The sequence below is a fragment of the Puma concolor genome, chromosome A2 (genome assembly GCF_028749965.1).
Source record: "Puma concolor isolate L17-30 chromosome A2, mPumCon1.1.hap2, whole genome shotgun sequence".
Classification (NCBI taxonomy): domain Eukaryota; kingdom Metazoa; phylum Chordata; class Mammalia; order Carnivora; family Felidae; genus Puma; species Puma concolor.
Genome location: NC_141668.1, coordinates 163,623,577 through 163,650,905, shown reverse-complemented (window position 1 = coordinate 163,650,905; position 27,329 = coordinate 163,623,577). Strand labels below are relative to the sequence as shown.

The following is a 27,329-nucleotide window of genomic DNA, read 5'->3' as shown; positions in this document are numbered from 1 at the left end:
ACCACCACCTCTGTCTCCTTCCAAACCTTTCCATCACTTCACGTCTGATTTTTTTAACAAGCTCCGTGAGATACCCTTCATTTTGACCCAGAAAGGTGGGCGTGGCACCCTCCTTTTGAAAACTGTTTTTCCTCTGCCAAGCGGGGGCTGGAGAGGCAGACCGGGCTTCCCTTAGAGTGAAGGCTCAATCCCGTTTCTCCCACAGTGTCTGTCACCTGCAAGCTGGGGGACTTCAGCTGTGGGGGCCGTGTCAACCGCTGCATCCCTGAGTTCTGGAGATGTGACGGCCAGGTGGACTGCGAGAATGGCTCAGACGAGCAAGGCTGTCGTAAGTGTGTTCCCTCCCATGTGTTCCCTCCCCTGCCCGCCCCTACCCCTCTGACCTAACCGGAGTTGCGGATAGGCTGCTCTTCACCTGGCTCTGTCTCTTGGGGTCTCATGCCAACGCCCCTCACACTACGAACCCCACCTTGCCCAAGGGGCATTGCAGTGGATAGCGATGGCATCACATTTACGGTCATCCGCACACAGCGAGGCTGTCTTGCCCGGTGTCTCTCCCAACCACATGGCACACGCTCTGGTGAGTCGCCGTGACCACCACCAGCCACGCTGGGAGGCTGAGTGCACAGTAGGTCCCGCCTGGCTGAGACCTGATCACCCAGCTAACCATTGACGAGAAGAAAAAAAGCTTCACCAAGTTGAGGGTTCTGCCAAGAAACAAGGGAGGAGTGCACTTTGGAGAGCTGGGTGTCTGTCCTGACTCTTTCATGTTAGTTGGTTAGTTTTTAAACTATCATTTTGGGGCGCCTGGGGGGCTCAGTCGGTCAAGTGTCCGACTTCAGCTAGGTCATGATCTCCCAGTCCGTGAGTTTGAGTCCCGAGTCAAGCTCTGCACAGACAGCTCAGAACCTGGAGCCTGCTTCACATTCTGTGTCTCCCTCTCTCTCTGCCCTTCCCGTTTGCCCTCTGTCTCTCTCTCAAAAGTAAAAACATAAAAAAAAATTTTGAAAAAAAAACTGTATTGTTTCTTGTTTTAGATGTATTTGTTTATTTTGAGAGAGAGAGAGAGAACAAGCAGGGGAGGAGCAGAGAGAGAGGAAGAGAGACAGAATCCCAAGCAGGCTCCACACTATTAAGTGTGGAGCTGGATGCGGGGCTCATCTCTTGATCCCCTGAGATCATGACCTGAGCCGAAATCAAGAGTCAGGTGCCTAATTGACTGAGCCACCCAGGCACCCCTTTGTTTTTATTTTTTTAATGGAGCAAGGTTCCATTAAATAACAAAGATAATGTCAGATCTTCAAGTTCAGAAAATGTAAAAATCCAGGATATTAAAAAAAAAAAAAAACAGCACATGAGTGTTCACATACATTTACTTTTTTTAAAAGATTTTATTTTTAGGGTGCCTGGATGGCTCAGTAGGTCAAGTGTCCGACTTGGACTCAGGTCATGATCTCACCGTTGGGTTCCTGAGTTTCAGCCCCCCCCGGCCTGGGGCTCTGCTGACAGCTCAGAGCCTGGAGCCTGCTCTGTGTCTCCCAGTCTCTCTGCCCCTTCCCCACTCGTGCTCTGTCTCTCAAACATTAAAAATAATTTTTTTTTTTTAATAATCTCTACACCTAGGGTGGGGCTCGAACTTACAGCCCTGAGATCCAGAGTCACAGGCTCCACCTACTGAGCCAGCCAAGCGTCCCCACATACACTTACTTTAGAAATACATGTCTAACCCTAGTCAGTGGCCACCTTGATGGGACTGGGGTCCGGCCCCTCCCGGGGCTCGGTGTCCTCATCTGTGGAATGGGCTGCTACTGAGGAGGAGAGGCTCTCTGGTGACCCCGTTGTCTTTTCCCATCCCCCTCCTTCCCCTGCAGTGCCCAAGACGTGTGCCCAGGATGAGTTCCGCTGCCAGGACGGGAAGTGCATCTCCCTGGAGTTCGTCTGTGATTCGGACCGCGACTGCTTAGACGGGTCCGATGAGGCATCCTGCCCCATGCCCACCTGCAGCCCCGCCCACTTCCAGTGCAACAACTCCGCCTGCATCCCCGAGCTGTGGGCGTGTGACGGCGACCCGGACTGCAAGGATGGCTCAGATGAGTGGCCGCAGCGCTGCGGGGGCCGCAACATGTCGGCCCCACAAGGGGACGACAACCCCTGCTCAGCGCTGGAGTTTCACTGCCACAGTGGCGAGTGCATCCACTCGAGCTGGCGCTGTGACGGCGGCCCTGACTGCAAGGACAAGTCTGACGAGGAGAACTGCGGTAGGGGCGCCATCGGGGGTGGGTCCTCTGACCTGTCCCTGTGCCCCCCCTGGTGTGGGACGGGTGGGCCTTTTGGTGGTTAAACAGTTTCAGATCACACAGCAAGAAAGTCCATCTCGTTTCGTGTTTCTTCCAGTGTTACTGATCACCTGGAGAAGAGAGCATCCCTAAAAGGAGGCTTTTTTTTTTTAATTTTTTAAGTTTATTTATTCATTTTGCAAGGGGTGGAGGAGGGGCAGAGAGAAAGCAGGTGAGAGAGAATCCGGAGCAGGCAACAAACACATGGCTTGAACTCCCAAACCGCAAGGTTGTGACCTAAGCAGAGATCAAGGGTCAGACGTTTAACCAACTGAGTGAGCCCCCCAGGACCCCCAGGAGACTCTGTCTTTAACACTTACACAATAAGCTCTTTTTCCTACAAGGGAGCAAGCTGCATGTTGCAGTATTATTGTGGTCCAGAAAGGATTCTGGGCTCCAGGCCTGGCTGGTGACCCCCAAGCTTTGTGACCCTTGGCTAGGGACCCAACCTCACTGCATTGTGTTCTCCTCCCCAGTAGAATGGGGCAAAGGCCTTGGACTTTGCAGGTTTCGGTTGGAGTCCAGTGCGTCCCAATAGAACTTTCTGTGGTGGTGGAGACGTCCCACGTCTGTGCTGACCAGAGCAGTCCTTGCCTCCCAGTGGAGCTTGTGTGACCAGAGAGTGGAGTTTTTTGTTTTATTTCACTTTAATGAATTGACAGTTAAGTTGCCACACGTGGTGAGCGGCTCCCGTGTCGGAGACCGTGCAGATGAAAGGTGTGTGGCCCAGGCCCAGGCCCTGTGTCCGTGCTTCCTTGTCATAAAACTAGCGATGTAGAGCTCCTGTGAATCTAGACCAGGGTTTCATGTTCCTGTTTCTTTGGTATCTTTGCCCAGGTGAGCTCTCCCTAGTGGTAATCTCTGGGGAGATGTAATTAGACTTTTAAAAAGTTGCTTGAAAAAAATCTTAAATTATTTTAAAGTTTATTGATTTATTTTGAGAGAGAGAGAGTGGGAGGGGGGCAGAATGAGAGGGAAAGAGAGAATCCCAAGCAGGTTCCTCACTGTCAGCACAGAGTTCGACACAGGGCTCGATCTCATGACCCGTGAAATCATGACCTGAGCAGAAACCAAGGGTAGGATGCTTAACCGAATGAGCCACCCAGGTGCCCGTATTTATTTATTAATTTGTTTACTTAATTATTTTTTTAATTTACATCCAAGTTAGTTAGCATGTAGTGCAATAATGATTTCAGGAGTAGATTCTAGTGATTGATCCCCTAAGTATAGCACCCAGTGCTCATCCCAACAAGTGTCCTCCTTAATGCCTCTTACCCATTTAGCCCATCCCCCCACGCAAACCCCTCCAGCATCCCTCAGTTTGTTCTCTGTATTTAAGAGTCTCCTATTTATTTTTTTAAGTAACCTCTGCACCCAACGTAGAGCCCAAATTCATGACCCCAAGATCAAGAGTCACATGCAGGTCTGACTGAGCCCTCCAGGCACCGCTAAATGGCACGTTCTTATTTATTTTTTATTTACTTATTTTTTGAATGTTTATTTTTGAGAGAGAGCTGGAGCACGAGTGGGGGAAGGGTAGAGAGAGCGAGCGAGAGAGAGACAGAGAATGAATCCCAAGCAGGCCCCATGCTGGCAGCGCAGAGCCCAACACAGGACTTGATCTCATGAACTGTGAAATCATGACCTGAGCTGAATGAAATCAGGAGTTGGATGCTTAACGGACTGAACCACCCAGGCTACCCGAAAAGTAACATTTTAAAATAATGGATGACTTTGTACATGATCTGTACTAAAATTTTCTTTTTTTTTTTTAATGTTTGTTTATTTGTGAGAGAGACGGCATGTGAGCAGAGAGGGGGCATGAGATGGAGACAGAGAATCCAAAGCAGGCTCAGTGCTATCGGCACAGAGCCCATTTTAGGCATCGAACCGTGGACCTTTGAGATCATGACCTGAGCTGAAGTTGGATGGTTAACTGACTGAGCCACCCAGGCGCCCCCCTACTAAAACTTAACACAAACTAACTTAATTCTCATAACTTGTGAGCAGGCTTCCCCCACTCTTTACAGATGGGGAAACTGAGGCCCAGAAAGGCTGAGTAACCAGTGCCTTGGTCCCTTGCAGAAACGAAAAATTTGTCTTTTTCCCCACATGTCTTGTAAACTCTGGAGCTGTTTTGCAGTGATGGGCCGTGTTGTACTTGGTGATGCTGATAGCATCGGTCATAATTTGTCCTGCCTCTGTTCCCGATTGGGAACATGCCATTGCTTTTCTGCTGAGAGTGGCCTGTTGGCTCTTCCAGCATTGTAATAAATTACGTGTCCTTGGGGCGCCTGGCTGGCTCAGTTGGTACAGTGTGGGACTCTTGATCTCGGGTTGTGAGTTCGAGCCCCACTTTGGGTGTAGAGATTACTTAAAAATAAAATTGGAAAAAAACAGTTATGTGTTCTGAAAAAACGAGTATGTGGAAAGAGTGGAGAGGACTCCCAGAAAACTCACTGGTTGCATTAGGGTGCTCCCCACCCCACTTTCCTATTTTCCAAACGTTGCTCTGTGACTTCGGTAATAATTTTCCGGGATTCTTCTTCATTGAGGAGAACAGTACTTGCTGCCATGAAAGAAGCTTTAAAACTACATTGGCAGGGGCACCTGGGGGGCTCAGTTGGTTAAGCGTCCAACTCTTGATCTTTGCTCAGGTCATGATCTCATGGGTTTGTGCGTTCGAGCCTCGCATCGGGCTCCATGTTGGCAGCATGGAACCTGCTAGGGATTCTCTCTCTTTTCTCTCTCTCTGGCCCTCCCCTGCTTGCTCGTGCTCTCTTTCTCAAAATAAATAAATGAACTTTAAAAAAATTAAATAAACATTTATAAATAAATAAATCTACATTGCCTAAAATTTTGAATATGAAGACTGGTGTTCCTGGGGTGAGAAGCAGGTAAAATGACGAGGCACTGTCTCCTGCTCATGGAGGTCGTAGAGTGTGTTTTTTTCACTGCTAATATCTTTCCTGTTACAGGCTGTCTCTGATGCCCAAGGCAGCCAGGAAATTGCTGTTTTAAAGGTGGTAGTTGAGGGGCGCCCGGGGGGGCTCAGTCAGTTAAGCAACCGACTTCGGCTCAGGTCATGACCTTGCAGTTTGTGAGTTCGAGCCCCGCATCAGGCTCTGTGCTGACCGCTCAGAGCCTGGAGCCTGCTTTGGATTCTGTGTCTCCCTCTCTCTCTGACCCTCCCCCACTCACACTCTGTCTCTGTCTCTGTCTCTCTCTCTCTAGAATAAACATTAAAAAAAAAAATTAAGACAAAACAATAAAGGTGGTAGTTTATTTTGTCTTCGGGGTTCCCTTGAGAAAAACCAACATGTGCCCTGTCTTTCCCAGCTGTCGCCACGTGCCGACCTGATGAGTTCCAGTGCTCGGATGGGACCTGTATCCATGGCAGCCGGCAGTGCGACCGGGAATATGACTGTAAGGACATGAGCGACGAGCTTGGCTGCATCAATGGTGAGCTCCTCTCGGGTCAGCCCTGCGTGCACTGTGCGTCCTCCGGCAACTTACTCAACCCCCCTGAACTTCACTTCCATTTACCTGAAAACATGTATGTTATGAAATCACCTCTTTCAGGACTGAGATTTAACGAGGTCAAAGTGTGCAGAGCTCCTGTCTTTGAGCTCAGGGGTAACACGGTACGGTTCAATGTTAAGCACTTTCCTGAGCTTACGGTGGAGGGATTCCCCTCCCGGGAATGACCCTGGAGAAACTCGCACCTGCAATCAGAGATGGGCTCAGGATCACGCAGAGCAGCACTGGCCTAACAGCAAAATGCTAGAAGCAACCCAGGTGTTCATCAGCAGAGTTAATTTAAAAAATTGTTTTAAACTGTGGTGAGACACGTGTAACACAAGGATACTAGTGGGCTTATTTTGTTGTTGTTCTTAATTTTTTTTTAATGTTTATTTATTTATTTTTGAGAGAGAGACAGCATGAGCAGAGGAGGAGCAGAGAGAGAGGGAGACACAGAATCCGAAGCAGGCTCCAGGCTCCAGGCTCCAGGCTCCAGGCTCCGAGCTGTCAGCACAGAGCCCGACGCGGGGCTCAAACTCACAAACCGTGAGATCATGACCTGAGCTGAAGCTGGACGCTCAACCGACTGAGCCACCCAGGCACCCCTTGTTTTTTTTTTTTTTTTTTAAGGGTGTGCACACGCACAAGCAGGGGAGGGGCAGACAGAAGGAGAGACAGAATCCCAAGCAGGCTCTGCGCCATCCGTGCAGAGCCTGATGCAGGGCTTGAACTCACGAACCGTGAGGTCATGACCTGAGCCAAAACCAAGAGTCGGATACTTAACCGACTCCGCCACCCAGGCGCCCCAATGAACAATATTTTAAAAAACAGTATCCTTGTGGGGCGCCTGGGTGGCGGAGTCAGTTAAGTGTCCAACTCTTGATCTTAAGTCTTGATGGAGAAAAAAATATTTTTAATTATAGTACTTAGAGACTGAAACAAACTTTTGTGAACAAGAAGTTAAATTCTGATAATGGACTTTTTAAAAATTGTGTTAGGGGTGCTTGGGTGGCTCACGTGGGTGCCTGGGTGGCTCGCGTGTACGACTTCAGCTCAGGTCATGAGCTCATGGTTCGTGAGTTCGAGCCCCGCATTGAGTTCCCTACTGTCAGTGTGGAGTCCGCATTGGAGTTTTGGATCCTCTGTCACCCTCTCCCTTTGTCCCTCCCCCAATTGCACGCACACGTGTGCGCGCTCTCTGTCTCTCTCTCTCAAACTAGCTAACTGAATAAAAATTGTCACCTGCGTATAACAAATTTTGCCTTCGTCACCATTTTTAACGGTTTATTTCTGTGACACTGAATACATCATGTTTTATTTATGAATACATTTGCATGTAATCTCATATAAATGAGCTATCATGTTAATAAAGAGTAGTAAGCGGGCTCTTGCAGCTCAGAAGCACCTGACTCCCTTCTCTGGCTCTTAGTGACGCTGTGCGAGGGGCCCAACAAGTTCAAGTGCCACAGCGGCGAATGCATCACCCTGGACAAAGTGTGCAACTCGGTCCGGGACTGTCGGGACTGGTCGGACGAGCCTCTGAAGGAGTGCGGTGAGCCGCGGGATGCAGGTGGCTCTTGAACTTGTGGGGAGCTGGAGTGGGACTCAGACATGGATACTTTGGGGCTGCAAGGCTCCTGCCCAGCCGTGCCCGTGAGTGCTTTAGCTCCGGGGCGACACGGACATGGGGGTCCTTGGGGATAAGGGGCTTTGTTTCCAAGCCTGTGGTCACATCTGTAGGATGGGACAGTGATGGTTCACATACCCTGCTGGGGGGTGGCTGACGGGATGCTTGTAAAGTTTCAGCAGTGCTCCGTGAACCATAACTATGTAAATATTTTGGACTTTACCAGCTGTAAGGTCTGTCACAGCTATTCAACGGGGTGTTATAGCAAGAAAACGGCATACAGATGTACACGCATGCGCACGTGAATGCGTGTGGCCGTGCTCCAAGAAAACCTTATTATGGACACTGATGTTTGGATTTCACAGACCTTTTATGTGGCACAAAATGCTGGTTTTCTTTGGATTTTTATTTTTCTTTTCAACCATTTAAAAACCGTAAAACACTGTCCTTAGCTTTCGGGCAAGAACAGATGGTGGGTTGGCTTTGGCCGAAGCCCTGTGAAAAGCGCCAGGTCGTGGATGCTGGACCTTAAGCGCCCTGAGTCCGGTCCAGCACTGTTGGGCAAGTGATTTAGCCTCGCCTGGGCCTCAGTTTCCCCAACTGTAGTTGAGCTATCTATAGGGCTGTTGGGAGTTCGTATATGCAACTGTGGAACACAGTTTTTATTTTTTTATCATCAAGAACATTTTGAAATGTGGTTGACAAAAAAATAACGTTCAGATTTACCTTCTTAACCAGTTTTAGGGGTAACGTTCAGCAGTGTTAGTACATTTGCGTGGTCCTACAGCCCTCACCACCATCCATCTTGAGAACTTCCTCATCTTCCCAAACTGGGCCTCTGTGCCCGTGAAACACTGACTCCCCGCCCCCTCCCCCAGCCCCTACCCCCCCCCCCCCCATCTACTTCCTGTCTCTGACTTTGACTCCACTAAGGACCTCCTAGGAGTGAATCCTCCAGTATTTGTCCATCTGTGCCTGGTGTATTTCACTCAGCGGAATGTCCTCCAGGTTCATCCGTGGCATTGCACATGACAGTGGTTATTTTAAGACCTTTTAGGGGACTTGGTAGTTCACTGGCCTCCACGTCATTGTGGTGATTACGATAAGGCTGATGAGATAGTGCAGGGAGGCTGATGACCTGAGCGTGACCGGTCTGTGTCCCTCCTGTTGCAGAGACCAACGAGTGTCTGGACAACAGGGGCGGCTGCTCCCACATCTGCAACGACCTCAAGATCGGCTATGAGTGCTTGTGCCCCGAGGGCTTCCAGCTGGTGGACCAGCGAAGATGTGAAGGTGATTCCCGAGCCACCTCGGCCCTTTCCCCTTGTGTGGTGGCCCAACCCTCTGTGCCTCAGTTTCCCCGTCTGTTAAGTGGGCACGAAAGCGGTCCTGACCTCACAGGCCTGTAGGGAGGATTTGATGAGGTGCCAAATGCACGGGCCATTCTAGCACAGGCTTGGCCCCCGAGGAGCACCCTGTCCTTGCCTTTGGGGATTAATAATTAAGAAAGAAGTCTCGGCTGACGCAGCCTTTGCTCTGCTTGGCTGCACCCCTGAGGTGAACGGGCAGGTCAGGGTCACTGCTGGAGATGACACTTGGCTATTTCAATGTGTTCGTTTCTGAACCTGATGGTCACCAAGACCCCGCCACTGGGAGGGATGGCTTTCGGTGGGAGCCCTCACTCCCATCAGCACCCCATGAGGAAGAAGCCCCAAACCCCTTTCTGTGTCCCGGCTTGCAGATATCGATGAGTGTCAGGATCCCGACGTGTGCAGCCAGCTCTGCGTGAACCTCGAGGGCAGCTACAAGTGCGAGTGTGAGGCGGGTTTCCAGCTGGACCCCCTCACCAAGGCCTGCAAGGCTGTGGGTGAGCCAGGGGCGGGGGCGGGGACGGCGCCGGGAGCAGATGCGGTGGCGGGTTTCATCATGTGAACTTTGCATACACTCCAAAGACCCGGGCAGACCGTGTGCCCTCTGGCAGAGGGATGAGCGGCCCAGTTAGGAACTTGCTGGGAGGCTGCCCGCACATGTCCAGCTTCTCTGGGGACACAGGTCAATTGCACAGGGAATGGTTTGCGGCCCCCAGCCTGGCCAATGGCTTTAGGGGACAAGAGGTGAAAAGCAATGGCCCTATGAAGGGCCTGCTCCCCCTCCAGCTGTTTTGGGAGGTCTTTTTGTTTTTTGTTTTTCTTAGAGCTAGAGCATGAGTGGTAGGAGGGGGAGAGGGAGAGAGAGAGAGAGAGAGAGAGAGAAAAGGAATTTTAAGCAGGCTCCACGCTCCGTGCAGAGCCAGACATGGGGCTCAATCCCACAACCCTGGGATCATGACCTGAGCCCAAACCAAGAGTTGGATGCTCAACCGACTGAGCCACCCACGCACCCCTTGCTGAAATATTTTAGATCGCCTTCCGTTTCCTCAAGGATCTGTTTTAACCTTGAAGTTTTTCTCCCCTGTTGTCATCCCTTTGTGACTGTTCCTTGGGCTCCCTCTGTCACACCCCTGTGCGTTTCCTGGTTCTGGGGAAAACTGGGGACAGAGATCATAAAACCCTCTAGGATTTGAGATACTACTTTCGTTCCAACCTGTAGGGCCAGTGTCTATACAGATCCTTCCCAGGGGTAGGCGTGGTGTTGTGGGGAGGGGTCCTGAGTGAGGTCCATTGTTCCCGTGGTCAGCTCATTGGTGAATGTCAGTGTCATGGTTACAGCACAGCCGCCAGAGTCGGGACAACGTGGGTTTGAGTCCCAGCTCTGCCGTTTACTAGTTGGTGTGACCTTGGGCTGGTCCCCTCCCCTCTGAGCTCCGATCCCCTTCTGTATAAAGGGACTTTGACAACACCCCTGGCCTCCTAGGAGTGTGAGGATCAGTGAGGGAAAACGTGATATGAACAGCACTGAGCAGAATTTACTGCCCTAAGGAATCCCTGTGGACACATTAACTTATCATTTCTTCATATTTATGTTCCAAAATGTAAAATGCTGGGGACCCAGTGTTTTATTTATTTTTTAAAGTTTATTTATTTTGGGAGAAAAGGACAGAGTGCATGAGCAGGGGAGGGGCAGAGAGAGAGAGAACGAGAGAGAGAATCCCAAGCAGGCTCCAGGCCCTGCACTGTCAGCACAGAGCCAGATGCAGGTCTCGAACTCACACACTTTGAGATCGTGACCTGAGCCAAAGTCAGATGCTTAACTGAGTGTGGGACCCAGTGTTTTAAAATGTAGGTTTTGTTATCATTCAAGCATGGTGAGGCCAGCAGATCAGGAGACGACCCCACTGGAAAGATTGGTTGTTACAGTTCCCAAGAGGAGGGGGCGTGGCAGCCCCAGGGGCCATACGGGGAAGCGCCAGGTTGCTCCGAGGGAGAGTGAGAGGGGCACACGTGGGCTGGAGCCTCTTGTGGTTTCCTCGGGCGTGAGGTGAGGCAGGGTGAGCAGGCTCACGACTGGCTGGACGGGAGAATCCCAGCAGGCTCTGGGGCCGGGGCGCTGCTCGTGCTGTCTGGTGTCTGTCCCAGGGTGACCCGGGCAGGCGGGTGGATAGTGGCCCAGAGTGCGAGAGCCCAGTAGAGGGGGTGGCAGGTATGGGCTGGCTCGTTTGCACTTGAGGCGGGTTGTGAACAGTCCCTAGGAGCTGGCTGGCCCTGGGAGGGGCTGTCCCTTCTGCTCTGCAAGGCCCAGGATGTCAGGGCCTCAGAACCACATGGTTAATACACTGGGGGGCCTTTTCCGCCCCATCCTGGGTGTCTTCTCTGGTTCAGTCAGACCCCAAAGGGTGACAAGCAGGAATCAGGGGGTCCTTCTGCTCCCCTGAGCGTCCTTCCTGTGTTCCCAGGCACTATCGCCTACCTGTTTTTCACCAACCGCCACGAGGTGAGGAAGATGACCCTGGACCGCAGCGAATACACCAGCCTCATCCCAAACTTGAAGAACGTGGTCGCCCTGGACACCGAGGTGGCCAGCAACAGAATATACTGGTCCGACCTGTCCCAAAGGAAGATCTACAGGTGAGCCTTGGAGCCACACCCAGCGCTCAACCCCCGGTGGCGCGGGGGCCCCTCTCACTGACGCTCTCCTTCCCCCTGCTCCTCCCCCTCAGCGCCCAAATCGACAGAGCCCCCGGCTTCTCCTCCTATGACACCGTCGTCAGCGAGGACCTCCAGGCCCCCGATGGGCTGGCGGTGGACTGGATCCACAGCAACATATACTGGACAGACTCCATCCTGGGCACCGTCTCCGTGGCCGACACCAAGGGTGTGAAGAGAAAGACGCTCTTCAAGGAGAAAGGCTCTAAGCCACGTGCCATCGTGGTGGATCCCGTTCACGGGTGGGTGCTGCTAAAGCCGAGGGCCACGGAAGGAACGGAGAACACGGGCGGGGTTCAAGAACTGGTTAGGGCTCCAACCGGGGGAAGGCGTGTGCCCCAGCTGGACTGTCCCCAGCCACAGCGGCTCCTGCTCTCAGGAAAAAGCAGGACCTGAACAGTCGCCCTTCCCCCACCCACCCTTTGGGAGCCAGGGGCCGATCCCTCTTGAGGTTCGCTGTGGTCCCCGAGATGGGAGCGGGCCCTGGAAAGCTGTGCCCTCAGGACGAGAGCCCCAAAACCAGAAGTTAGAATATGGATTTTTTTAAAGTTTATTTATTTACTTTGAGAGAGATGGTGTGAGCAGGAGAGGGGTGGAGAGAGAATCCCAAGCAGGCTCCATGCTGTCAGCACAGAGCCCGATGCGGGGGCTCAAACTCACAAGATCATGAGATCAAGACCTGAGCCGAAACCGAGTCAGACCCTTAACCGACTGAGCCACCCGGGCTCCCCAAAGTAGGGATGTTTAAAATGGTATTCAAAATTAGTACTTATTTAAATCCCAATTTGGGATTTTATGGCCGAGTATCCTGTGCCTGGACAGGAAAGGTCAGAACAGTCAGCCCTGATGGTAGTTTTGGGGAGGACGTCACAGGGAGTGAAGGTCGCCACGCCTCGGAGCCCCCAGGAGGGTGTTTGCAGGGCCCGCGGCTGACTCAGCAGCTCTGGGGCCCACTTGGGGGGTACCCGTGTCCCCGCCCCGTGTACTGCGCCTGTTACACCACACCTGCTGGGTGTGGAATTGCACAATTCTGGAAGGGCAGCCTGGCGGCAACAATCAGAGGAAAGGGGAACTCGGGAGAGAAGCACGAATCAGGTGGGCTAGAGCTGGGGTGCAGGTAGGCCTGGGTCCCCATTGAACAAAACATTTGTTCTCGTTTGGCGGAGGCCCACTCGGTTGAGTGACTTTATTCCCGCAGCTTTCAGAAAGAGAGAGACTCCCGGAGAAAACCACTTATATCCAAGTCGTGGTGCGTGCGTGCGTGTGTGCGCGCGCGCGTGTGCCGTCTGCTCTCGTGTTTCTTTCCCCCCACAAATAGCCACACGTGATCACACAGTGTTCATCTGGCTTTTTCGTTTGGCGTATGGGGTTCATTCCCTGTTGGCTCGTTGAGCCACGATTTCCTTGTACCCAGTGCGTGGAAATTTAGTTATTTTTCCCCCTTACCTCACACAAAGGCTGCAGATACCTTTGAATACCTTTGAATGTGAGTCACTGCAGTTTACCTGCAGGACTGTAGATTCTAGATTCTTCATTCCGGAAGTTGGATTACTAGCTCCGGGGGTACGGGCGTGGATAGAGCAGCAAATTGTCGTTCAGCACCTGGATTGTGAAACCGACCTTGCGTCCAGAAGGGCCCCCGAAGACTCCTTTCCCTCACTGTCGGCAGCAGGTTTTCACTCTTGCCAGTCATTATGGGGAGACTGCTGGTACGTTTGTGTACTTGTGAGTTCGTGCATCTCTTCAGAGGCTCAAAAGCCATCGGAGATCCGCTTCTAAGTGTAGATGGGAAAGCAGCGAACGCAGGCACGTGAGCAGGGATTTGTAGCCCCACGTTCACAGCTGCCAGGGTATGGGCCCCCCCAGTGGACGAAGGAGAAACTAGATGTGGTCCGTCCACCCAATGGCATTTTACTCAGTCTCAAAAAGGAAGTAAATTCTGGCACCAGGGACGAACCTTGGGGACATTATGCTAAGTGCAAGAAGCCAGACACAAAAGGACACATATTATAGGATTCTACTTCCAGGGGGTCCCTAGAGGAGTCCCATTCATAGAGTCAGAAAGCCGAGTGGTGGGTGCGGGGGGCTGGGGGAGGTGAAGGAAGAGGCGGCATTTAATGGGGTCAGAGTTTCAGCTTGGGAAAATGGGAAAGTTCCGGGGATGGCTGGTGGGGATGGCTGCATGGCGGTCTATGTGTACTTAATGCCACTGACTGGATACTTAAAAACGATCAAGATGGTTTGGGGCGCCTGGGTGGCTCAGTCGGATGAGTGTCCGACTTCGGCTCAGGTCATGATCTCACGGTTCATGGGTTCGAGCCCCGTGTCGGGCTCTGGGCTGATGGCTCAGAGCCTGGAGCCTGTTTCGGATTCTGTGTCTCCCTCTCTCTGCCACTCCCCCACTCATGCTCTGTCTCTCTCTGCCTCTCAAAAACAAACATAATAAATAAATAACAATCAAGATGGTTTATGTGGCGTATATTTTGCCACAATTAAAAAAATCGTTTTAAAGCAAAAAAAAAAAATTATAAAATTAAAAATGTATAAAAGCCTTCAGAAAGGCTGAAGGGTATACATTACGGGTCCTGGTCCTGACGTTGGAATCAAAGTCTCCCTTTGTTCTTGAAGGTTCTAAATCCTGCCAGGTCTCCCCATGTTGCAGGCACTAGGGTAGCAGAAGAACCGGTCCAAGGTCTCCTTGGGGGGCTTCTTACAATTCCTGGCCTACTGCTCCAGATGGAGGCTGCTCTTCGGGGCACGCTGGGCGCCTCCGCCACTGACCTTCTCCTGTTCATGCTACTCTCCCACCAGCTTCATGTACTGGACGGATTGGGGAACCCCCGCCGAGATCAAGAAGGGGGGTCTGAACGGCGTCGATGTTTACTCGCTAGTGACGGAGGACATCCAGTGGCCCAATGGCATCACCCTGGGTATGTCCTTGGGACCGTGGTCCCTGGGGTCCACACGGCCCCGGAATGGGGTTGTCACTCATACATGGCGGTGGGTTGTTGGGGCTACTTTTCTGGGCACGTCTCCGCCGGCTCCTTGGGGGTGCTCCTTCCTGCGGGGAGTGGAGTGGCCAGGCCCGGGCCCCTTGGGCGTCGGCGTGTGACCTCTCCTTGTCCACTGTGGGTTCTAGATCTTTCTGGTGGCCGCCTCTACTGGGTTGACTCCAAGCTCCACTCCATCTCGAGCATTGATGTCAACGGGGGGAACCGGAAGACCGTTTTGGAGGATGAGAAAAAGCTGGCACACCCCTTCTCCTTGGCCATCTTTGAGGTGGGGGCTGGAAGCAAGTGGTTGCTCCTTGGGCGCCTGAGGGGATTCACATCCAAGTCCCGGTTACTGAGCACGACTGACATAGGAGGCATAAGCGCTCAGGCTAATGGGTCAGCCCACATTGTCTAGTTCATCCAAGCCAGGACTAACTTAGAAGATTGTCTGTGGCTGTAAAAAGGTCTTAGATCTGGAGTTATTTCTATTTTCTTCTCATCGAAAGAGTCAAAGAGTTGTTGCTTGGTTTTTTGGGGTTTTTTTTTATGTTAATTTTTTCTTTGAGACAGAGATCACAAATGGGGGAGGGACAGAAAGAGAGGTTGAGAGAGAGAATCTCGAGCAAGCTCCATGCTGTCAGCACAGAGCCTGACGCAGGGCTAGATCCCACAAACCATGAGATCGTGACCCGAGCCGAAATCAACAGTCAGACGCTTAACTGAGTCACCCAGGGGCCCCCACGTTGCTTTTTTTTCTTTTCTTTTTTTTTTTCTTAAGTAAACTCTACCCCTAGTGCGGGGCTCGAACTCAAGACTCTGAGATCAAGAGTCACACACTCTCCCAACAGAGCCCTCCGAGCACGCCCTCTCCAAAAGAGTCTTAGAGTAGGAATTCTCACTTGGAGGCCATCTTGCCGCCCAGGGGACATTTGGCACTTTCTGAAGACTTTGGTTGTTGCACTTGAGGGGGGGTTACTAGTTCCTAGTGGATAGAGGCTGGTGACCACCCTTCAAAGAGAAGAGGGGACCAGCCAAAGTGGGTTGTCTGGCCCGAGTAGCGCCACAGCAGAGAACGGCTCTGAGGAAATGTTGCTATATTCGTACACCCGTGTTCAAGCAGCAGGATTCACAACAGCCCAGAGGTGGAAGCGACCTGGGTGTCCCGTCAGAGCCGATCTGCTAAACAAGATGTGTATCTATACACTGGAATGTGGTTCAGCCTGAAAAAGGAAGGAAATTCTAACACATGCTCCAACACGGACGAGCCTTGAGGGAACTAAGCCAGACACAGAAGGACAGATGCTGTAGAATTCCATTTTTTTTTTTTAAACTTTTTAAAGTGCGCATGCGGGCGAGCAAAGGAGGGGCAGAGAGAGAGGGAGACGGAATCCCAAGCAGGCTCGAACCTCAGATGTGGGGCTGGAACTCATGAACCATGAGATCATGACCTAAACTGAAATCAAGAGTCGGATGCTTAACCAACTGAGCCACCCACGCGCCCCTGTAGAATTCCACTTACATGAGGTCCCTAGAGGAGTCCCATCCATAGAGACAGGAAGTAGATGGGGGGGGGCTGGGGGAGGGGGTGGGGAGTCAGTATTTCATGGGGACAGAGTCTCAGTTTGGGGAGATGAGAAAGTTTGGGGCATGGGTGGTGGGGAGGGCTGCACAACCATGTGAATGTATTTCATGCTACTGAACACACTGAAAAAGGGTTAAGATGGTCAGTTTTGTGTGTATTTTATACATTTAAACTTTTTGAGTTTTTAAAAATGTTTTTATTTATTTTTGAGAGAGACAGAGTAAGCAGGGGAGGGGCAGAGCGAGAGGGAGACACAGAATCTGAAACAGGCTCCAGGCTCTGAGCTGTCAGCAGACAAACTGTGAGACCGTGACCTGGGCCGAAGCCGTCGGACCCCCAAGCCGACTGAGCCACCCAGGCGCCCCACAATTAGAACTTTTTTATTTTGTAAAAAAATTTTTTAATGTTTATTTTTGAAAGAGAGAGAGAGAGGCAGACAAAGCATGAGCAGGGGAGGGGCAGAGAGAGAGAGGGAGACCCAGAATCCAAAGCAGGCTCCAGGCTCCGAGCGGTCAGCACAGAGCCCGACGTGGGGCTCGAACTCACGGACCGTGAGATCACGACCTGAGCCGAAGTCAGACGCTCAACCGACTGAGCCACGCAGGCGCCCCGAAACTTTTTTTTGAAGAAAAACTAAACGAGGCTAGTGCCACCTAGTGCTGCTGCTTCCCGGAGATTCGTGTGCCCTCTGCCCATGGTTAATGGGATCTGCCATCTCTTCATGCCCGTATAGGATAAAGTATTTTGGACGGACATCATCAACGAAGCCATTTTCAGTGCCAACCGCCTCACCGGCTCAGACATTAATCTGCTAGCAGAAAACCTGTTGTCCCCGGAGGACATTGTCCTTTTTCACAACCTCACACAGCCAAGAGGTAAAGATGGGGTGACTGCCTCCCCCCTCCGTTTCCCTGCTATTTCTGGAACTTTCCAGAATTTTCTAATCTTGTTCTCACCCTGACTCCCTGCCTCTTCCGCCTCAGGGGTGAACTGGTGTGAGAGGACGGCCCTCCGCAACGGTGGCTGCCAGTACCTGTGTCTCCCGGCCCCACAGATCAACCCCCACTCACCCAAGTTCACCTGTGCCTGCCCGGATGGCATGCTGCTGGCCAAGGACATGAGGAGCTGCCTCATAGGTAGGGGCACCAGCCTGGGCACGAGTCCTGCTTCCGCCACCCTTGTGTCTGTAACACTCGTGAATCTCCCGTTTGGAGTACAACCAATGATGGAATAACAACACCGTTACTAGCGGGTTTCAATTTTCACTACATTTTATTTCTTTGTGGCCAATGGCACGCACTTCCTCTCCGTGGTCACGAGCAGCACAGTTATCAGAGGGGCACTTGGGCCGCGGGGCACTCAGGAGATGTTTCTTCTTTCAGAGCCCGAACCTGTCGTGACCCCCCGGGCGACCTCCACGGTCACGGTCAGGCCAACGGTGCGCTCCACAGCCGTGAGGACGACAGTGCGCCCCCCAACCGCGGGGCCAAAGCACACAGCCGGCCCGTGGTCCGTGGCCAGCCCTGAGTTCACCACGCCTGAGATGGTGACAGTGTCCCACCAAGGTAGACGTCGGGACTACCCTGGGCCCTGGTTTAACAGCTCGGGCATCTCGATGGGCCAAGGGAATCTTGGTGAAGGGATGGAGTGGGCTTACCTTTCACCCCTGCACTTTCTGACCTGGCCTGTGCCTCGCGGAAGCCTCCGTTCCCCTCTCTGTTAAATGGGGCTGATAACCGTGCCCGCCAACCCCCCCTAAGGCATGTGAAGGCTTTGGGTGCGTGGTGGTGGCTTATCCCAGAGTCCTCCAGGCACAGGGACCTGAAACATTATCGAGGCCCCTTTGATGACCTGTTTTCAGGCACTTGCCCAACAGGGCCAGGGTGAGGCGGTGAGGCACTTCCTTGGGCACCATCTGAGGGCGTACCAAAAGCCCAGCACTTAAATAATATTTTACTACATTATTTTTTTTTTTAGTATTTTTTTACTGTTTATTTTCAAGAGAGTGAGCACACTCGTGACAGCACGAGCAGGGGAGTGGCAGAGAGAGAGGGAGACACAAAATTGGAAGCAGGCTCCAGGCTCTGAGCTGTCAGCACAGAACCCGATGCAGGGCTTGAACCTGCGAACTGTGAGATCATGACCTGAGCCAAAATCAGATGCTTAACCTACTGGGCCACCCAGGTGCCTCTTTAATGTTTATTTTTGGGAGAGGGAGAGAGAATGAGCAGGGGAGGGGCAGAGAGAGGGAGAGACAGAGGATCCAAAGCAGGCTCTGAGCTGACAACAGAGGGCCCAATGGGGGGCTCGAACCCACAAACCGTGAGATCCTGACCTGAGCCAAAATCAGATGCTTAACCGACTGAGCCACCCAGGTGCCCAACTACATTAAAAAAAAAAAAAAAAAAAAAATCACCAAACTATGGGCCAAACACTTGGTTTTGTAAATATAGTTTGATCAGAGCCAGGGTCTCAAAGAGGCAAGTGTAGAGTCAGATCCTGTCTTCCTAAAAATGTGATCCTTTGTCATGGGATCTTGGCCTTAATTTTTATTAAACAAAACCCAAAAAACACCACACACATTAGGATGTTACTTGATTACTGAAGTCTTTTTGGTGGGAGACGGGGGAGGCTCTAAGTTTTTGCTTGTGGGTAGGGCCTCGCTGTCCTCACCCTACCAGTCTCAAGGTCAGAGCTGGGCTCTCAGTGACATCAGTGGAAGACTTGCCATTCATCTCTTTGGCCACCAGAGGGCCCCTGTCCTGGAGTTCGATCAGCTGGAAAATGGAGCCCCTAGACTTTTTTTTGGCCAGAAAAGAAAGGGGTGCATCAGCAAGTTTCAGACATTTTCCCCCACTCAGAGTAGCTAAAGCCCCTGTGCAACCATAAACAAGGTAAAGCGGGGACTGCTGTGGTCAAGGGAGGCCGGGAAACCTTTTTGCTTGGGGGTGCCCCTGCTTGAAAACCCATTTCACAAACAGGCCTGTCTAGGGCGTCTCGATTTTGGTGAATGAGTCCTTTTAAGGGGAAAAACTTCTCAAAGATCTTGCTGCTGCCTTATTTATTTATTTATTTATTTATTTTAATGTTTATTTATTTATTTACTTTGAGGGGGGAGGTGCAAAGAGAGAAGGAGAGAGAATCCCAGGCAGGCTCTCTGCTCAGTCTCATGAACCATGAGGCCATGACCTGAGCCGAGATCAAGAGTCGGATGCTTAACCGACTGATCAAAGATCTTGCTGCTGCCTTATTTATTTATTTATTTATTTATTTATTTATTTATTTATTTATTTATTTTAATGTTTATTTATTTATTTACTTTGAGGGGGAGGTGCAAAGAGAGAAGGAGAGAGAATCCCAGGCAGGCTCTCTGCTCAGTCTCATGAACCATGAGGCCATGACCTGAGCCGAGATCAAGAGTCGGATGCTTAACCGACTGAGCCACCCGGGCACCCCACCTTAAGTTATTTTTGTTAAAAGTTTTCTTAAATCTGAGCCGATGTCAAAGTAGAAATTCCATGCACCCAGGTGGGGTTGACTTTAACTGGTGACCTACGTACATGTGACCCAGGTGTGGCCTTTCAGTCTTCCCAGCCTGTTTGCCTGCTTGAAGGACTTTAAACTTTGATTTGCACGGGGCCCTTACAGGGCTCAGGTGCACATTCATGGTTGTGTAACGAGGTCTCCCCCAATATTTATTAACTGGGGACAGTTGAGACAGGACTAGGGCGCTTCGGCGCGATCCAAGCCAGGCATTGGGGTTGCTGCACGGTATGGAGTCACGTGGTGGCCGCTGCCCCACCCAGAACGGTCTCATTTCCATCAAATGCAGACCCAGGGTGAAAAATTCCACCAGCGACCTCACCAACTGTTGAGAACGTACCTGCAGGCTTTTGCCTCCCAGACCGTTGGCCCCTTTCCCAGAGCCTCGTAACGCTTGGCTGATGGGCCCTCTTAAATCTGCTCCATAACCGTGTCTGCTAATGAATAAGGCCCCAGCGTGGTGCCTCCCAAACCCGGGAGTCCCTCCAAGTCGCTTTGAGCTTTTAAGGACGCCGAGCAGCACCAGGCGTTTTTCTCGCGCGTGTTGGCGGCCGCACACCTGCCGCGTTTTCCGTGGCCCTCGCTGTGGAGCCGAGCCTCACTTTCTCCCCTCTCCCGAGCAGCCCTGGGCGACGCTGCCAGCAGAGGAGACGAGGAGAGACCGAGGAGCGTGGGGGCCCTGTACGTCATCCTCCCCATCGGTAAGCCCATCGGGCCTGCCCCACTTCCCCGCTCCCCGCCAGAGGACCGCCCTGCCCAGCCAGCCGGTCGGGTCCACCTGTACGCACAGGATGGGGGCGCCCCCCCCACGCCCACGTGCCCTGTTCATCACTGCGGCCCCCTTTGTAGCTCCATTCACTCAACAAATCCGGTCGAGCGCCTGCTGTAAGGCCGCTTCTGGGCCGTGGGGCCGCAGCTGTCCCCGCCGCTGGGTCAGCTGCGGGAAAGGGGCTGCAGGGAAAGCCTCCCGCCACCGGAGGGGCGCCTCCTGGCAAACGCTGCTCTTGTAGGGGGAGTTTGGGGGGTTCTACACCCTCCCATCCCTGTCCATCGTAACTCCGTTAGCATCACACCTGATTTTCCTTTTCTAAGGAAATCTTTCCGAGGTGTCCCTTCCCCACCCCCAGCCCACTCACAGGACCTGCACTTTAGTGCCCAGTGGCCGTCTGGCTCTGAGTTGACAGGTGGCAGTGGGACCCTTGCCTCCCGAACAAGGCCCCCACCCTGTGTCCTCCCAGCAGAGCCTGAAGCTGTCCCACGCCCTGGGCAGTGGCCAGGTTTTGTTTTTGTTTTTTTTTACAAACCTGGCTGGGTGAGCCCTTGGTTGTCCCCTGGATCTGGGAGGGGCAGGGTGCACCACCCAGGGGTCCCCTCATAAATGAGGCAGAGAGCACCCAGATGGAGAAGAGAATGAGTTTGGCCGTGTCCATAGAGAACAGTCCCATTTCTGAAAGAGCCCCATGACTCAGAAGCACCTGGAAGAATCGACTGCGGTCGGGTATTTCCGGGGCGAGCCAGTCACAGCGGGCTTCGAGTTAGAGATTGGTCATGTGTATGGATAGGTTCCCCACCCCCACCCCCCCGACCCCGCAGTGGACAAGTATGGCTTGAAATTGGAACAAAAAAAAACCCTATAGAAGTCCGAAGCCAGGAGTCTGCAGGCGGCATCACTTGGGGACGTAGGGCTCTGGGGCCACCTGCTGACCGGGCTGGGCCACCTCGCCCTGCAGTGCTGCTCATCCTCCTGGGCTTCGGGACCTTCCTTCTCTGGAAGAACTGGCGGCTGAAAAGCATCAACAGCATCAACTTTGACAACCCCGTGTACCAGAAGACCACGGAGGACGAGGTCCACATCTGCTGCAGCCAGGACGGCTACACCTACCCTTCGGTGGGTGCCCTGCGCCGCCCCGGAGGCCCCCTTCCTCCCTGCAAGGCTGTGAGGTCCTCCGGGATGCTCCAGTGGTGGGGGACCGGCAGGGGGACAGGGGATCGGGAGAGGAAAGAAAACAAGAAAGCCAGTGGGGGCCGGGAGGGAGGGAGGGAGTGCGATTTTAGATAAGGAGGCTGGGGCAGGTCTCCCTGTGCAGGGACAGCCCTCGAGCAGGCTGGTGTGCCTGAGGAACGCAGAGGTGGCCAGAGCGGGGGGCTTGGGGGCTGTCGAGGGAGGAGCCGAGTGACAGGGACCATGGCAGACGGAGCAGGGCCTCGTGGGCCATGGGGAGGATTCTGGCTTTGCTCTTAGAAGGTAGGAGCCACGGAGGGTTCCGAGCAGAGGAGGGACTTGACCTGGCTCGGGGCTCACAGGCGCCCTCCCCTGGCTGTGGGAGGAAAGACCGAGCCCCAGGTCGGGAGCCCGGAGCCCAGGGTGGAACCCGGTGTGCTGGTTCAGGCCCGAGATGGGCCGGGCTGGCCGCGGGGTGGGGCCGGGAGGGAGCGAGGAGGCGTAGGTGGCCTCTTGCCATGTTTACCGAATGTTGGACTGATCGCTTCCGGCGTTTATCTTTCTGTTGACAGAGACAGATGGTCAGCCTGGAGGACGATGTGGCCTGAGCCGCCGCCTCGAGTCCTGTGCTTCCCCGGAACCTGCTGCCCGACGCGGGCAGGAAGAACACTTTCTCCCAGGACCCTTGACCCGCGCCACACCCTTCCTCCTGGTCCCTGCAAAGAAAGAAGTGACCGAAAGCACTGTTGGTGGCCACAGCCTCAGCGCCGGCAGCCGCTTGGCCTGCCTGCCAGAGCTTTGTTTTATATATTTATTCTTCTGGGAGGCAGAACAGGCTTCCGACGGCGCACACGCAACGGGTTGGGGTTGGGTTTTTTTCTTTCTTTCTTCCTCTAGGAATAGCGGAGAAGAGCAGGCCAAAGGAGCTGGGGGGACATCTCTGTCCCCTCCGGGGACCGCTCACTTCTCCCCCCCCCCCCTCCCGACGCACTGACGGAGGAGCACAGGGGGAGAGGCGGCACATGGCTTTGAACCGCGAGAGCAGGCACTACCCCCGGGGTCCTGGGTAGCTGCCGGACCCCCGCCTCTCTAGCCCGAGCCCCCAAACTCAGGAGTAAGTGCGTTCACCCCTGCCTTGCTGGACGGCCAGAGTTAGCTTTTGCTCTGCTCCCCCCAGATCTGGATCAAACTAGGGTTTCCCCAGCGAGGTTCATGCCCTCCCTTGACGCCGGGACTCTGGCGTCGCTGTGGCTCTGGCCAAGTGCAGCATCCCGGGGTGGGGGGGGCCTCCATTCGCCGAAACCGCGACAGCTCCCAGAGAGAGCCCGAGCCACCGATCGTCCTTAATATTTATTAAGTGCCTGAGCTACCCCGTTACCCGAGGCGTGAAGGCAGCGGCCGCCAACCTCTAAGAGCACCCATCACTCTGGGTGTGGCTGTCTGGACCCCAGCTCCTTCCAGGTCCCCTTGCACTTTTTTCGTTCGGGGCCGTATCCTGCGTCAAGTCGACGTTCTTACTATTTTGCACTGGTTTCTGTTCCGGGTGGGAGGGGTCCGTGCGGATGAGCCTGCTGTCTGGGGCCTCCCTCCCCCGCCCCATCAAAAGTCACAATCACGACTCTCCGGCTCGTGTGGCCGCTTCTGTGCAGATGCCCCTGGGCTGTTAATTTCCCCGCGAGAAGACGGTTCGCTTTAGCCCTGCAAGGCATTCCCCTGGGCTTGGCCATTCTTATGGGACTTCGGAAACCAAACTTTCTGATCCTATCACACATGTCACACTCACCACCAAAGAAAGAAGTGCGAGCCTCTTGTGGATTCCTGCCTAAAGTCGTCCAGGGAGTGTCCACGTTCACTGCATGACCACTAAGCACTGCGTCCTACTCTGCAGGAAACTGTGAAAGCCTTTTCTCCTTCGGAAGCATGTAAATAAACTGCTGTACAGATGCGGGGGCGGGGGGGGGTGCGCTTTTTGTTACGTTTGCACTTTGTATATTCTTTAGACATTTATCACTTATATATATGAAACAGAGATCTATTTATTTTTGCAAACCCTGGTTGCTGCATCTGTGACCCCTCTGGGGGCTCTGCATTGGGGGGAAGTTGTCTCTGAGACGCCTCTTAACTTTTGTACAAAGATGATTCGTGCGGGCTTCGCGCGAAGCCCTTCAGGAGAAATGGGTCCGTGTTGGGTTGTTTTGGGGGATGGGTACCGCTTTTTACAACCACTGTATAGAACGTTTTTATAGCCTGAATGTCTTACTGTGATCGATTAAATTTCTTAACTGAACCGCTTGGCTCCTCCTGGAATGCTCTTTTTCCCCTCCTTGTCTGGGCTCCTCCATCTGGACATGGGCGGGACTTTCCCAGGAGGCGGTTCTGGAAAGGGAACATTCCCGAGAGCTCAGGACAGGCTGCGGGCTCCGGGGCGCTTCCCCGAGTTGGGACTTTTTGCTAAGTCTGCACGCTCGTCCCACTGAACTACATCTGGGCGGCTGTGATACAGGCGAGGGCCTTTTTATTTTATCCACTGCAGTGACTAAAAGAGAAGAGTCTGCCCTCAAGGAGCTGACAGCTTAGAAGGGGAAATGGAGGCTGACGACATTAGTTTGGAAGGATGTTAAACAGGGTAACAGGGAGAGAGACGTGACCGGCGGGGGGAGTCCGGGGAAGGATTCTCTCAGGAGGTGACACTTGAGCTGAATCCAGAAGCACAAATGAGGGGAAGAGTGTCCGGGGCTGAGACCTTCGCACTTCGCTCGATCAACACGAGTGATCCGGGGGTGGTTTGGTGTAAGTTTTCTTACAGGAGGAGACCAAGGCTAAACACCCACCTAATTAGTTGCTAAGATACAAACCAAGAGGGGGTGCGCGGGTGACTCAATCCCTTAAGCCTCTGACTTCAGCTCAGGTCATGATCTCACAGTCTGTGAGTTCAAGCCCTGCGTCGGGCCCCGTGCTGACAGCTCAGAGCCCGGAGCCTCCTTCGGATTCTCTGTCTCCCTCTCTCTCTGCTTCAACCCCCGCTCATGCTCTCTCTCAAAAATAAATATTTAAAAAAATTTTAAAAGATGTAAAGCAAGAGATTTCATAACACAAATCCAAATAACCGTGAGTTCCAGCGAATCTGCCCTCAAATTCCACTGTGGCGACATCTGGCTAGAGCTGTGGGCGTCCAGGTACACGCACCCCCATTCTCTCGTGCACCCAGGCTTTACCGGAGTCTGGACCCGGAGGCAATTAGGGCCCCTGTCCTTGAACATGGCAAGTCAAACCACAGTCTAGACGTAGCAGCTGGGGTACAGTCAGGAGCACAGCAGGTCAATGGATGGAACTTAATCCCGGGAACCAAGTATAACAGACCAAATGGGGCAAGCCGTAATGACAGGCCACCTCGCGCGATTAGGGTTCCAGTCCAGGTCCCTAGAGGAGTCCCATCCGTAGAGACAGGAAGTAGATGGTGGGAGCCAGGGGCTGGGGAGTTAGTGTCTCATGGGGACAGAGCTTGAGAAGAGCTGAAAGTTCTGGAGACGCGTGGTGGGGATGCCAGCCATGGTAACATACTTGATGCCCCTGAATTGGACACTTAAACAGGGGTAAGATGGCAAATGTGATGTTTATATGTATTGGGACACCATTTAAAATAATACTAAATGATCATTTTTTTTTTTTTTGAACACGAAACTGGGAGGGCGCCTGGGCGGCTCAGTCAGTTGAGCCTCTGACTCTTGATTTCAGCTCAGGTCATGATCCCAGGGTGGTGAGATCGAGCCCCATGTCAGGCTCCATGCTGAGCACGGAGCCTGCTTAAGATTCTTTCTCTCTCTCTCTCTCTCTCTTTCCCTCTGCCCCTCTACCCCAGTAGCGCTCTTGAGCTCTCTCTAAAATTAAAAAATAAAGACCAAACAAGAGAACAATGAGATAGCCAGAAATGAGCAACAGTGTAAGGTGGGGCTGGTGTTACTGGAACCCGGGAGGGAAGCTGGTGGGAGTGTCCCAGGAGACACTGTCTACGGCAGAAAAAGGGAGTCGGCGTCTCCCCTCCTCCCGGCGCCCTCTCCCGCCAGCGCCCCCCACTGGCTGAACTCAGCAGGGCCTCGGGATCGGGGTTCCCTGTCTCCCAGGGCAAAGGGAAGGCAGGAAGGAACGGGCTGGGAGCAGGCGACCCAGTTGAGCTGGGAAGGAGAACACACTGGGTCGGGCCACCTAGGTGGAGACGGGTGACCTTGGGCCCATTAGAGCCTCAGTTTCCCCAGTTGAAACTGGGGTCAATGCTAACCCCCCACCTCCCAGCCTCAGGCCGTGTAGGGGGCTCTGCGCATGCCTGCAGGACACCGGGAGCGGCAGGGACTGTTATCTTTTCTGTGTCCACAGGGTGGCACTTCCTTCCTTCCTTCCGCCTTTTGTCTTGGAAAGGTTCCAAAATGCCTCTGGGGGGTGAAAACTGAACAGACCGCACAGGAAGCGTCGGGGCCCCACACGGACGGTCGATAATTGGTTGATTGACTGAGTTCATGCTCAGCCGCGTGGCAAACGGGACAAATGGAACATAAATGGCTTGGCGAACGGAAGGGGCGTGGAGGTGGCCCGAGGATGCAGCGGGAGGTGGGGGGTGGGGGTGGGGGTCCCGGGCCAAGGGCACACGTGAGAATGGCCAGAGGTGATGGAAGTTTCTGGTGTCTGGCTCAGGCCAGCCGTTTTCTGTTGAAACAGGACCAGTGACTAAAATCCTTCCCGGGCGCTCCCACCGCATCGCTGAATGTGGCACAGGCACGTGGGACTCGGAGCTTCATGACAAGAGCATACCCTTCTTGGGGACATGCTCCTTGGTGTGGCCCTCTGAGGAGAGGACAGTATCAAGCGCCCATTTTACAGATGGGAAAAGGGAGGTTCGGGTCAACGAGCTCGGGGGTCGGGGAGGGGGGACCCAGATGCCACGCTCGCCTCTCCCTACTGGCTGCGAGGAGCGGGGGGGGGGGGGGGGGGGGGGAGGCGGATTCCCTGGGCTCAGAACGGGGTCCCCCGTTGGAAGGCCCCAAGTAAGACTGCCCTGGTGCCAGCTCCCTGGTCTGCGGGCTCAGTGCCACCGGGGTGCGGGGTCTGCAGGGGCCAGACGCCTTCTGCAGCTGGGGGCGGTCAACCCCAGCACAGGGTAGAGGGGGCTGGCCGTGCTGTCCTCCCGGCTCTGGGGGCTCAGTAGCTCTGACCAGGACAGGGTCGGGGGTGGGAGGAAGCTGCTCAGCTAAGCTTATACCCCAACCCGTGTCCTCTGCGCCCCCCCCCCCCGCCCCCCTGCAGCCCAAACCACAGCTGCCTGTGGTGAGTCAGGCTGGAGCCTGCAGGGCTGAGCCCAGGTCCATGGGGGAGAGGGGAGACTGCCCTCCCCCTGCAGCCTCCCCCTCCCGCCCCTTCCCCACCGTGGGAGTCAGTGCCCCGTTCCCTCCCCCAGGAAGTGAATTCCCGGATGTAGGGATGAAGTAGAGGCCGAGGGCTCCGACTGTGGCGAGCCCTGGTCACATCATCCACCCTGCCCAGCAGGGCAGCCGAGTGGGGTGGAGGGGTTGGAGGCGGGGCCGCCCCTGGGACTCCTGGCTCCTACCCAGCCTCCCCTCCAGGCAGTTCAGGTTTCAGCTCTGCTTCCTGCCCTGGGTGGAGGGGCTCCCTCCCACCCGAGGCCCGCCCTCCCAAGGCCCAGCTGCTCTGCT

The 27,329-nt window shown here is 53.7% G+C and overlaps 1 protein-coding gene across 2 annotated transcripts in view; it reads left to right on the top strand.

Annotated features, from left to right (window-relative positions):
• The window catches only part of LDLR (low density lipoprotein receptor), a 31,483-nt gene extending 7,569 nt beyond the window's left edge, over positions 1–23,914 (top strand). For both annotated transcript variants that reach the window (XM_025915767.2, XM_086699062.1), the window contains exons 3-18: positions 206–328; positions 1,872–2,258; positions 5,676–5,798; positions 7,288–7,410; positions 8,659–8,778; positions 9,227–9,352; positions 11,318–11,489; positions 11,582–11,809; positions 14,379–14,497; positions 14,707–14,846; positions 16,876–17,017; positions 17,126–17,278; positions 17,525–17,707; positions 20,309–20,386; positions 21,416–21,573; positions 22,200–23,914. In XM_025915767.2, coding sequence (XP_025771552.1) covers positions 206–328; positions 1,872–2,258; positions 5,676–5,798; positions 7,288–7,410; positions 8,659–8,778; positions 9,227–9,352; positions 11,318–11,489; positions 11,582–11,809; positions 14,379–14,497; positions 14,707–14,846; positions 16,876–17,017; positions 17,126–17,278; positions 17,525–17,707; positions 20,309–20,386; positions 21,416–21,573; positions 22,200–22,235 — 2,411 coding nt within the window. In that variant the 3' untranslated portion in view covers positions 22,236–23,914. The remainder of the gene's footprint in view (positions 1–205; positions 329–1,871; positions 2,259–5,675; positions 5,799–7,287; positions 7,411–8,658; positions 8,779–9,226; positions 9,353–11,317; positions 11,490–11,581; positions 11,810–14,378; positions 14,498–14,706; positions 14,847–16,875; positions 17,018–17,125; positions 17,279–17,524; positions 17,708–20,308; positions 20,387–21,415; positions 21,574–22,199) is intronic.
• The last annotated feature ends 3,415 nt before the right edge of the window (positions 23,915–27,329 follow it).